General features: G+C 46.6%; 1 protein-coding gene across 8 annotated transcripts in view; it reads left to right on the forward strand.

Moving 5' to 3' along the window:
* Window positions 1-12,477, forward strand: part of PARG (poly(ADP-ribose) glycohydrolase) — a 330,974-nt gene that overhangs the window by 210,817 nt on the left and 107,680 nt on the right. For all 8 annotated transcript variants that reach the window (XM_063958841.1, XM_063958842.1, XM_063958844.1 and 5 more), the window contains one exon: window positions 3,015-3,175. In XM_063958841.1, the coding sequence (XP_063814911.1) occupies window positions 3,015-3,175 (161 nt within the window). The remainder of the gene's footprint in view (window positions 1-3,014; window positions 3,176-12,477) is intronic.

The raw sequence follows: 12,477 nt of genomic DNA on the forward strand, positions 1-12,477 counted from the left end.
TCAAGAAGTTTGGAGGCAAAGGGGAGGAGAGAGATGGGTCGATAGTTGGAGAGAGTGTTAGGATCAAGGGTAGGTTTTTTAAGAATAGGGGAGACAAGAGCATGCTTGAAGGCAGAGGGGACAGTGCCTGATGAAAGGGAGAGATTGAGAAGGTGGGCAAGATGGGAACAGGCAGAAGGGGAGAGGTAGCGGAGGAGGTGGGAGGGGATAGGGTCGAGCGGGGAGGTTGTGGGGGGGGGGGGGAACGGATGAGGGCCATGACTTCCTCGCCAGATACATGGGAGAAAGATGTCAGAGTTGGTAAGAGAGAAGGGGAGGGGTGGCAAGGGATGGGTGGTGGCTGGTTGCTGGTCTGGTGGGAAGTGATATCCTGACGTATGGAGTCAATCTTGGATGTGAAATAAGTGGCAAAGTCAAGAGCAGACAATGAGGAAGGGAGAGGATGTGGTGGTGGGCAGAGGAGGGAGTTAACAGTGGCAAAGAGGCGCCGGGGGTTGGAAGACTGTGTAGAAATGAGGATTTTGAAGTATGATTGTTTAGCAAGGGAAAGGGCAGTACTGAAGGATGAGAGCATGAATTTGAAATGGAGGAAGTCTGCTTTAGAGCGTAATTTCCTCCACTGTCGCTCGGCAGTACGTGAGCATTTTTGTAGGTATCTGTTGCATTTGGTGTGCCAAGGTTGAGGTGTTGATCTGCGAGGGTGAATAGTGGTTGGCGGAGCAACAGAGTCAAGGGCAGAAGTAAGAGATGCATTGTATAGGGATGTGGCTTGTTCAGGGCATGTGAGAGAGAGAAGAGGAGAGAGAAGGGAGTCAAACAGGGAGGATAGGGATGAGGTGTCAATAGCCTCAATGTTACACTTCGTGATGGTAGCCTTAGGAGGGAGAGATGGGGAAGCAGAGATAGATAAGTTGAAAGAGAGCAAGTGGTGGTCAGAGAGGGGAAAAGGGGAATTGGAGAAATCAGAAATATCACAGCGGTGAGTGAAAACCAGATCCAGTGAGCTCCCGTCCACATGGGAGGGTGAGGTGGTCCACTGGGAGAGACCAAGTGAAGAGGTGAGGTTGAGGAGTTTAGAGGCAGGTGATTTTGTGGGGTTATCGATAGGGATGTTGAAATCACCTAGAATAATGGAGGGAATGTCAGAAGAGAGGAAGTGAGGTAGCCAGGAAGCAAAGTTGTCGAGGAATTTGGAGGAAATGCCAGGTGGACGGTAAATTACAGCAACTCGAAGATTAGTAGGTTGGTAGAGGCGTATTGCATGGACCTCAAATGTAGAGAATGTAAGAGAAGGTTCTGGAGGTATAAGTTGGTATGTGTAGCTTGAGGGTAAAAGGATCCCAACACCACCCCCATGGCGACCCCCGGGTCGGGGTGTTTGTGAGAATGTGAGGCCCCCAGCAAAGAGAGCAGCAGGAGAAGTGGTGTCATGAGGAGTAATCCAGGTTTCTGTAATGGCCAGGAGGTGCAGGGAGTTGGAAATGAAAAGGTCATGAGTGGGGGCCAGTTTGTTGCAAATAGATCTGGCATTCCAGAGTGCACAAGATAGGGGGTATGAGTTTGTGGGAGAGATGTGAATGAGATTATCAGGATTGCTGTAGCGTTGAGGTAGGAGTAATTTGGAAGGAGAGGATAAAGAGGGTGTGATGATGGTGCTGGGGCCTTGGCTAGGAAGGGAGACTGCATGCGTGAGACAGGGAGGGAGTGCAGTTTGATACTGGTGGAGGAGAGGTGAGGAGACAGGCAGAGGAGGGAGAGAGCAGGGTTGAGTGGTGGGGTATAAATGGTGTGAAGGGGCAGAAGTGAATTGCAATGGGGAAACAGAAGAGGGGTAGGGAGGCAGACAGAGGAGAGGAGAGAGGATGAGATGTAGGAGACTGGGAGAGAGGGATAGAGGTGGTAACAGGGGACAGAATAAAGGATTAGAAGGACAATGAGTAATGGGGGTTGCCAGCCTGGCCATAGTGTGGATGGTACAGGCCTTATATTGCTGGATGCAAGTAAATGTTCCATTTTGCCACAGTGTTCCTCTAGAAATTACATGTTACAATTAATACATTTAAAGTGGCATTAGAGTAAATCGTAATGTATGTTGGGTACATACTGTATACATCTGCATATGGCATACCAATACATTAATGTACCTACATTTTTATGAATTTTGATTTTGTCCGCTGTGATCTATAATTCCAAGGTCCTTTTATTTATTTTATTGATTGCAAATATGTAATCTGTCAAAGAAAACTCTCTTAACCAATTATCCAGAATAAATGACCTTCTACGTTAATAGGGCTGTGGATTTAAGGGACAGCTAAAAACACTAAATTACTCTTAAGGTGCATACACATGGTGAGATTTTGGCTATTTCGATTTTGACTATGCGATATAGGCTGTGCGATATTGGCTATGGGGGTGATTCTGAGTTGATCGCAGCAGGAAATTTTTTAGCAGTTGGGCAAAACCATGTGCACTGCAGGGGAGGCAGATATAACATGTGCAGAGAGAGATAGATTTGGGTGTGGCGTGTTCAATCTGCAATCTAAATTGCAGTGTAAAAATAAAGCAGCCAGTATTTACCCTGCACAGAAACAAAATAACCCACCCAAATTTAATTCTCTCTGCAAATGTTATATCTGCCCCCCCTGCACTGCACATGGTTTTGCCCAACTGCTAAAAAATTTCCTGCTGCGATCAACTTGGAATTACCCCCTATGTGCGATTTTGACTATACTTTGTACTAGATAGTCAAAATTTACTTGCTTGCACAGTCTATCTAGCCTTACGATACCGACCCCCACAGGAGTGCGCATCGGGATCGAATCGGGATTGCAAGGTGTCTAACACCTTGCGATTTGCACTAACTTTCCTTGCGGTTTTGACTATATAGTCAAAATCGAGAGGCAATATCTCACCATGTACAGACCTTTACTAATATTTGGTCAGTTCAGTCCTCTGTTCATGTTTTTCAAATTGATAAATCTAATAATAACTGACCATTTTTTTCTATATTGCAGCCTATTCCATTGCTGAAGAAAAGAATGAATCATTCAGTCACCATGTCACAGGAGCAGATATCTTGTCTTCTGGCCAATGCTTTCTTCTGCACATTCCCACGGCGGAATGCCAGGAAAACGAAGTCTGAGTACTCTACATACCCCGACATAAACTTCAACAGGTATTTGTCACTCATCAGATGCTGGCCTTAGGAGAAATATAACCTAAATCCTTTCCTATCTTGCCTTTTTTTTCCTTTACACTCAGAGCCTGATACAAATATGGACACAGTAAGCACAGCAGGTTCATCTTTGGATGCTGACAGATCCACTGGCCAATTGGTGAAGCTATATACGCTTGCCAAACAACTGCTTGATTTGTCTGGCCAAACATTACAACTTGATGGGCATTTAAATTTGCCCGCCCAGTTGTGATGTCATTGTTGGCAGTTCCTATGGCCACTTAACGGACCAGTCAGCCGTACACACAGCCAGATCTACCGATTTATCTGCAAGCTATATCAGCATTGGCTGTTGTTGCAGGGCCAACGTGATATGTCTGGGGACAACTTTGTTCACATATCGGATGTACTCATCCGCCACTGTACTCGCAATCTATCGTTCGACGGTATAACAAAAGATATATTGCATACCGAGCATAAGGCTTGTAATGAAGAGAAATTTGGACATTTCAGTGGATGCACTAGCTATTTATTGAGAGAGAAATTTCAGCTAAAAATGTTGTCACCAGATGGCATTACAATTGCTAAGGCAACACTTCACCAAAGAAAGACATCTTGGTCACCCCAGTCACTGGACCTCACCCCATGAGCACTCCTGTTACATGACTTCTAGTGCATTTATAGGAAACAGCTTCCAGTAATACTAGCCTTCAGAAATATGCTTGTTTTTAGCAACTGAGAAGTCGTTTTTGGTAATGACCAGAGGGAGGCTGAGAGGTGGGATATAGGGAAGAGCGTCCTTATGTGACAGCAAAATATGTATCACTTACTTGAGAATGCTTATCTGTCTGTATATGAGTGAATGTGAAATCGCTGCCTTATCCCACCCCTCTAAATAGTTTGCAAGTGTAGCCTTCTGTGCTTGATTGTTGGGCAGATATCTCTGTTATGTGTAAATCTCCACCAAAAACAATAACTAATTATCAGTAAATGGGCATCAAGTATCCCATGAAAATTTAGAAATATTTAATTCTGATACTTTTTTTTTCTTCCTTCTTTCTTTACTAGTACCATACATTTTTTAATGTTAAAATATCTTTTTTGCATAGGTCCATAAAAGCGGTCCGCAGGACCCCAAACAGTTCATGTTTTCCAGGTCTCATAGAATCACAAGTGAAATAGTCAGCTGCACCTGTGGATCTTTTATAATGCATCAGTGACTAATGAATACACCTGTGCACCTGCTGGACCCCCTGGAAAACATGAACTGAGTCCCGAGGACCGAGTTTGAGAACCACTGATTTAAATGTTAACAGAGTTTGAAAAGATATAAGCCTATTGCTTTATTTACTGCCCATGTTTTTTCATACCTTCTCTAAACCTCTGAATAGGATTAAATCTGTAATCAGAAATTTTTTTATCTGCTATGCAAAATCTTGATTAATACCTCTTTTCCAAGGTTGCCGGGTCTCAGCTCCGTGACCCTAGTCGGATACAGGGTCGGGAACCTGGGACTCAGTCTTGGGTACATTTCCTTTCCTACTGACCAAAATCCCAGGATTTTTATGTCAGTGGAAAAGGGTTATAAGCTATTGTATAATGAGCATTGGTGGTGCATTAAGGGGCTTCATTACACAATCGCTGCTATTAGATTCAACTCTGGGACTGAACAGTACCAGTGCAATCATAGGTGTTGTAACGGCAATTGGGGCGGCTTGCCCTCTCTCCCCAAATATTTGACAGGAGCCAATCAGTGTACTGCGTCGCTAGGTGCTATGTGGCTGACATCTAGGCTTTCCATGAATAGTGTCAGAATGGAGGTGAACCCCTTTCTGGCTGCTCCACCTCCTCCTACCCCCAGAGCCCAACACTGCGCGCCTCCTGGGCCCTACTCCCCCCTACACCCAGCTTCAGTCCCTACTGTGTGTGGCTAGTTACTGTGGACTGACCCCTCCTCTGGGACCAGCCCTGCGCCCTTCTCACATCTAACTTTATATGATCTTCCCCCTCAGGTGTGGTGGGTAATTCCATATTCCCCTGAGGGAGTGAAATTCAGTAATTTAGGGACACCAAAATGAAATTATATTTTGCCCCACCCCCCAATATAAAAACGTTGTGGTGCCCTGTCTGCAGTTGAGAATAGCATCAGTTTGATTAGCAGTGAGTCTGCTACAAAACAGGCAGACTGCTGGGCAGTGGTTGATATATAAAGACTGTGGGGTAAATGTATGAAACAATGATATTCGGGGGGAGCTGTACGGCAGCGGGCGGCGGTTGGAGCTGCCAGCGGCAGCGGGGGGAGGCACTGCAGGGAGAGAGGTGCCTGGCCAGGCAAGGTACCTCTCATCCTCGTAGCCCGCCGCACTGCTCCCCGTCTTATCTCAATCCGACTTGTTTTCAAGTCGGAGGATTGAGTTTGTCGGAAAGGGGGCCAAAACCTGTCGGATTTGGCCCCATTTCCGACAGAAGCACACGGATCGGCGGCTACTCCGCCGATCCACGTGTTTACCAACAAGTTGGGAATTCCCGACTTGTTGGAAAAAAAATGCACATTTTAAATAGGTCTGAACCCCTTCCGACCAAAATCTGTTGTAAGCTGCCATCTTTCCGACAAGAAGGCAGCTTCCGACAGCTATTGAATGCACCCCTTAGACTCTCAGAGCATCTTAATTCCTATTGCAGAGTTTCTCAGAGTAATTTCCTCCATCAGAATCCAAACAGTCTGTTTTATATATCAAGTTAAACTTAACGGCTTCTAAACCTTTGTTCTGCCTGCACTACAGCATTCTGCATACCTAAATATGTATTACAAAGATCTTTAATTTGATTAGCGTTGATCCCCTGAAAGTTGGAACACGGAGGATAAACTTTAGTCTCTTCCTTGCCTGGCAGTTGGGATGCCTGCATCTGTCTCCCTGTTAAATTATAGCATGGGTATGTGGCAGCTTGACAGAAGCTCTTGATAAACAAAGAAAAAAAATATGAAAGAAATCTGACTCACTGGAGGAAAAATCTCTCCTGCAAGTAATTTGTCAGTGACTTAATTTCAGAAAAAGCCTCGCCTTGCTGCTCAATTTATTTATCAATGTCCCGTAATTGGAAATATTCTGAACATTTTAATTTCTTCATTCACGTCTCCAGCTGAGCAGATGCGTGCACACATCTAATTGTCAGGGGATGGGTACGTATCCTGCCAATAGAATACAAATAAATATTATAAGACTTGGCGCTTATAGATAATGCCAATCTCTCCCAGCAGCTGCCGTCACTTTAAGGGAAATACTCCACCCTTATTATCACACAAGAAAAATACAATTAAGACAGCGCTTAGCGAGAGAGATTTAATTTAACACATTTAAAAAGTCAGAATGATACCAGACCGGTCTGTGTACACACACAAAAATATTATAAAGTCATAGACAATTCATCCTAATTAAAAGGACCATAATTTCTCTTATGTCCTAGAGGATGCTGGGGTCCACATTAGTACCATGGGGTATAGATGGGTCCACTAGGAGCCATGGACACTTTAAAAGTTTAATAGTGTGGGCTGGCTTCTCCCGCTATACTCCTCCTACCAGACTCAGTTTAGAAAATGTGCCCGGAGGAGCCGGTCACAGCTGGGGAGATCTTAGAGGTCCTTCTGTAGTTTTATTTTTTTTTCTAAGAGTATTTAGGCACAGGGAGACTGCTGGCAACAGCCTCCCTGCTTCATGGAACTTAGAGGGGAAGTAGTGTCCAACCCAGAGAGGTTAATAGCCACTATCTCCGCTGACAGGACATTAAGCTCCTGAGGGTGATCGTTAGCCGCCCGAGGCGACCGCTCACTCCCGCTGCATGCCGCCATCCCCTAACAGCCGGAAGATTCCGGTGGTGAGTGTGTCACCGGAGACCCGAATAGCAGGGAGCCGGTGTGAATGGCAGCAACAGGGTGGGAGCACAGTACTGACACTGCGCTCCGGAGTGCTCAGCGGTACACAGTGGGGCGCCCTGAGCCAGCACAAATACCCTAAACTGGCCACTCAGGCTATCAGGAACCTCGGTAACGCTGCTAGCACCATACCTCCAGCCAGTATAAAGATTTGAAAGTGTGGGAAGATGCGCCATGTTCAGGGGGCGGAGCTTCTCCTCAGAGCGGACCCAGCAGCTCACCAGCACTATTTTCTCTCTGCAGATCCGTAGACAGACACTGACAGGGAGCGCTGTCCCTACACACGACTCCAGCTATCCTGTGCAGTACCAGGGGGTTGTAGAAGGGGTGGAAGCGGTAGTTTACGGTGTAGTCTATTAGGGTACATAGTCAGCGCCAGGTATTTATTTTATAACTGCCTAATTGAGCACTGTGTGGGGTCTGGCTCCAAACTCTGTGTTCCTTTGAAGGTACTTGGGGGAAACTGTGTCTGACATTTTCCTGTGTGTGTGCGTGGGTGTATGCAAGTTTCTCATATAGCCATGTCCAGGGACTCTGTGTCTTTTATGCTGCAGAGGAAGTATCTTCTCCAGAGGAATCCATTCCATGTACCCAGGAATGTAATATCATGTCTCAGACTTTTGAATCTGAGCCACAATGGCTGGTTTCCATTAAGGGAATGATATCTCAGATTTCTACTAGGGTAGCCCATACCGAGCCTGAAACTCAGGTTTTAAAGAAATCTATGGCAATTTGGTCAGGTTCTGTTCCTATTACTTCTAAATCCCCTAGCATATATCCAAAGAAACGAGCACTTGCCCAGATTATGCAAGCCGACACGGATACCGACTCTGACACGGCAGACAGTGATGGGGATGTGCTGATGGGGCCGGCATCACTTGCAAAGGGGGTGCAGCTCATGTTTGAAGCCATTAGGGATGTGTTACACATTACTGACACACCACCTGAGCAGGTTGAGGAGGCTTACTTCACGGACAGTAAGAAAGCCTCGCTAACCTTTCCTGCGCCTAAAGAATTAACCGAATTATTTGAAAAGTCCTGGGAAACCCCAGAGAAAAAATTCCAAATCCCAAAAAGGGTTTTTGTTGCTTTTCCCTTCCCTGAGGAGGATAGAAAAAAATGGGAAAACCCACCCATAGTTGACGCATCTGTCTCCAGACTGTCAAAAAAGGTGGTTTTACCTGTCCCTGGATCTACCGCATTAAAAGAATCGGCTGATCGTAAGATTGACACTACGCTCAAATCCATATACACTGCTTCAGGAGTGGCGTTAAGGCCCACTATTGCCTGTGCATGGATTTCTAAAGCCATAGTAAAGTGGCCAGGCACATTACTAGAGGACTTAAATACGATGGATAGAAGTGACAAGTGGTAAGACGACCTTTCTTCCCTCAGCTGCTACTTCTACTAATAAACCATTTTATCTTACGTCCTAGAGGATGCTGGGAACTCCGTAAGGACCATGGGGTATAGACGGGCTCCGCAGGAGACATGGGCACTACAAAGAAATTTTAGTATGGGTGTGCACTGGCTCCTCCCTCTATGCCCCTCCTCCAGACCTCAGTTAGATTTTGTGCCCAGAGGCGATAGGGTGCATTACAGGGGAGCTCTCCAGAGTTTCTCTGAAAAAGAATTTTGTTAGGTTTTTTATTTTCAGGGAGCACTGCTGGCAAAAAGCATTCAGTGTATGATTATTGCACAAAGAAGAGTGCAGGCAATACTCATTGTTCCAGATTGGCCTCGAAGGGCCTGGTACTCAGATCTTCTGGAAATGCTCACAGAAGATCCATGGCCTCTTCCTCTCAGGGAGGACCTGTTACAGCGGGTCTGGGATTTAGGGTCGACAACAAAAAGGTCGACACACCTTAGGTCGCCGCCTATTGGTCGACACACCTTAGGTCGACATGGACAAAAGGTCGACAGGAACAAGGTCGACATGGAAAAAGGTCGACATGAGTTTTTTATGTTTTTTTGGTGTTGTTTTCTTCGTAGAGTGACCGGGAACCCCAATTAGTGCACCACGTCCCCTCGCATGGCTCGCTTCGCTCGCCATGCTTCGGGCATGGTGCCTTTGCTCCGCTCCGCTCGGCACAGATTACCGTTCCAATCGTAGTCCACGTGGATCGTTAAGTATGAAAAAATTCCAAAAAAAAAAAAAAAAACTCATGTCGACCTTTTTCCATGTCGACCTTGTTCATGTCGACCTTTTGTCCATGTCGACCTTTTGTCCATGTCGACCTAAGGTGTGTCGACCAATTGGCGTCGACCTAAGGTGTGTCGACCTTTTTGTTGTCGACCTGGAGTCCGGATACCGTTACAGCAGGGGCCCTGTGTGTTCCAAGACTTACCGCGGTTACGTTTGACGGCATGGCGGTTGAACACCGAATCCTAGCTGGGAAAGGTATTCCAGAGGAAGTCATCCCTACTCTGATAAAGGCTAGGAAGGAGGTGACGGCAAAGCATTATCACCGTATCTGGAGGAAGTATGTATCTTGGTGTGAAGTCAAGAATGCTCCTACGGAAGGTTTCCACCTGGGCCGGTTTCTCCACTTTCTACAGACAGGAGTGGATATGGGCCTGAAGTTAGGCTCTATTAAGGTACAGATTTCAGCCCTATCTATATTCTTTCAGAAGGAATTGGCTTCTCTCCCAGAAGTTCAGACGTTTGTGAAGGGAGTGTGCTGCACAACCAACCCCCCTTTGTGCCCCCAGTGGCACCGTGGGACCTTAACGTGGTGTTAAGTTTCCTGAAATCTCACTGGTTTGAGCCTCTTCAAACAGTTGAATTAAAATTTCTGACGTGGAAGGTGGTCATGTTATTGGCCTTGGCGTCTGCAAGGCGGGTGTCCGAATTGGCGGCCTTGTCACCCCTATTTGATTTTTCATGTGGATAGAGCGGAGTTGAGGACTCGTCCTCAATTTTTGCCTAAGGTGGTTTCTTCATTTCATATGAACCAACCTATTGTGGTGCCTGTGGCTACGGGGGACTGGGAGGACTCCAAGTCCCTGGATGTAGTCAGGGCCTTAAAGATTTATGTAGCCAGGACGGCTAGGGTTAGGAAAACAGAGGCTCTGTTTGTCCTGTATGCAGCCAACAAGGTTGGCGCTCCTGCTTCTAAGCAGACTATTGCTTGCTGGATCTGTAACACGATCCAGCAGGCTCATTCTACGGCTGGATTGCCGTTACCAAATTCAGTAAAAACCCATTCCACTAGGAAGGTGGGTTCTTCTTGGGCGGCTGCCCGAGGCGTCTCGGCATTACAACTTTGCCGAGCTGCTACTTGGTCGGGTTCAAACACTTTTGCAAAATTCTACAAGTTTGATACCCTGGTTGATGAGGACCTTGCATTTGCTCAGTCGGTGCTGCAGAGTCATCCGCACTCTCCCGCCCGTTGGGAGCTTTGGTATAAACCCCATGGTCCTTACGAAGTCCCCAGCATCCTCTAGGACGTAAGAGAAAATAAGATTTTAAATCTACCGGTAAATCTTTTTCTCCTAGTCCATAGAGGATGCGGGGCGCCCGTCCCAGTGCGGACTACATCTGCAAGACTTGTATATAGTTGTTGCTTTCTTAAGGGTTATGTTACAGTTAGAATCAGTCTTTGACTGATACTGTTTTTGTTCATACTGTTAACTGGTTGCGTATATTCCAGGTTATATGGTATGATTGGTGTGGGCTGGTATGAATCTTGCCCTTAGATTAACAAAATCCTTTCCTTATATTGTCCATCTCCTCTGGGCACAGTTCTCTAACTGAGGTCTGGAGGAGGGGCATTGAGGGAGGAGCCAGTGCACACCCATACTAAAAGTTCTTTGTAGTGCCCATGTCTCCTGCGGAGCCCGTCTATACCCCATGGTCCTTACGGAGTCCCCAGCATCCTCTACGGACTAGGAGAAAAAGATTTACCGGTAGGTTTAAAATCTTATTTTCTTCATCACCGTCGCAGTCCTTTCGGACCGCAAAGACAAAGAAGTCCAAGCCCCCTACCACCATCTTTAGAGGTGGTCAGGCAAAATCCAAAAAGCATGCACCACAGGTTCCTAGAACCAGAAGCCTGCTTCTGGTTCCTCAAAATCCTCAGCATGATGGTGGACCGTACAGCCTGGAGAACGGGCTGGTGGGTGCAAGACTCAGACATTTCAGCCACGTCTGGGTGTCGTCCGGCCTGGATACAGGATATTGTGTCCCAGGTGTACAGGCTGGAGTTTCAAGAACTCCCACCTCACCGATTCTTCAAATCAGGCTTGCCAGCTTTACTGACGAAAAGGGCTATACTACAGGAAGCCATCCAAAAATTGGAAAAATCAGAGGTCATTGTTCAAGTTCCACCTCCTATGCAACACATGGGTTACTATTCAAACCTTTTCGTGGTACCGAAACCGAATGGTTCGGTCAGACCGATTTTGAACTTGAAATCGTTAAACCCTTATCTGAGGGAGTTCAAATTCAAAATGGAGTCTCTGAGAGCAGTGATCTCAGGTTTGGAGGAGGGAGAGTTTCTGGTATCCTTAGATATCAAGGATGCGTACCTCCACATTCCGATTTGGCCGCCGCCTCAGGCTTATCTCAGATTTGCACTGTTAGACAGTCACTATCCGTTCCAGGCACTGCCATTCGGTCTCTCCACAGCACCGAGGGTGTTCACCAAGGTGATGGCAGAGATGACTGTTCTCCGCAGACAGCGGGTGAACATAATTCCTTATCTGGATGATTTGTTGATAAATTCGTCGTCCAGGGAGAAGTTGTTGCAGTCCATTGCTCTCACGACTCATCTGCTCAGGGAACATGGTTGGATCCTGAACCTTCCAAATTCACATTTGGAGCCGACAAGGAGATTGTCTTTCCAGGGGATGATCCTCGACATGGAAGTGCAGAGGGTGTTTCTGCCGGTGGAGAAAGCGTTGGTAATACAATCAATGGTCCGGGATGTCTTGAAGCCTGCCCGGGTATCGGTTCATCAGTGCATTCTCCTTCTGGGGAAGATGCTAAGAGGCTCTGCAGTACAGAAGATTTCATGCTCGGTTCTTCCAACTGGATCTCCTAGACAAGTGGTCGGGTTCTCACCTACACATGCACCAGAGGCTACGTCTGTCGCCGAAAGCAAGGATTTAGCTCATCTGGTGGCTGCAAATGCCTCACCTTCTGGAGGGCCGCAGGTTCGCGGTTCAGAACTGGATCCTTCTAACCATGGATGCAAGTCTCAGAAGTTGGGGCGCAGTCACTCAAGGGGAAACCTTCCAAGGAGGGTGATCCAATAAACAGTCTGGAACTAAGAACCGTATACAAAGGTGTGCACCAAGCGGCACATCTTCTGCAAGATCAGGCCATTCAAGTACAGTCGGGCAATGTTACGACAGTGTCCTACATAAA

This window comes from Pseudophryne corroboree, chromosome 3 (assembly GCF_028390025.1).
Source record: "Pseudophryne corroboree isolate aPseCor3 chromosome 3, aPseCor3.hap2, whole genome shotgun sequence".
Lineage (NCBI taxonomy): Eukaryota > Metazoa > Chordata > Amphibia > Anura > Myobatrachidae > Pseudophryne > Pseudophryne corroboree.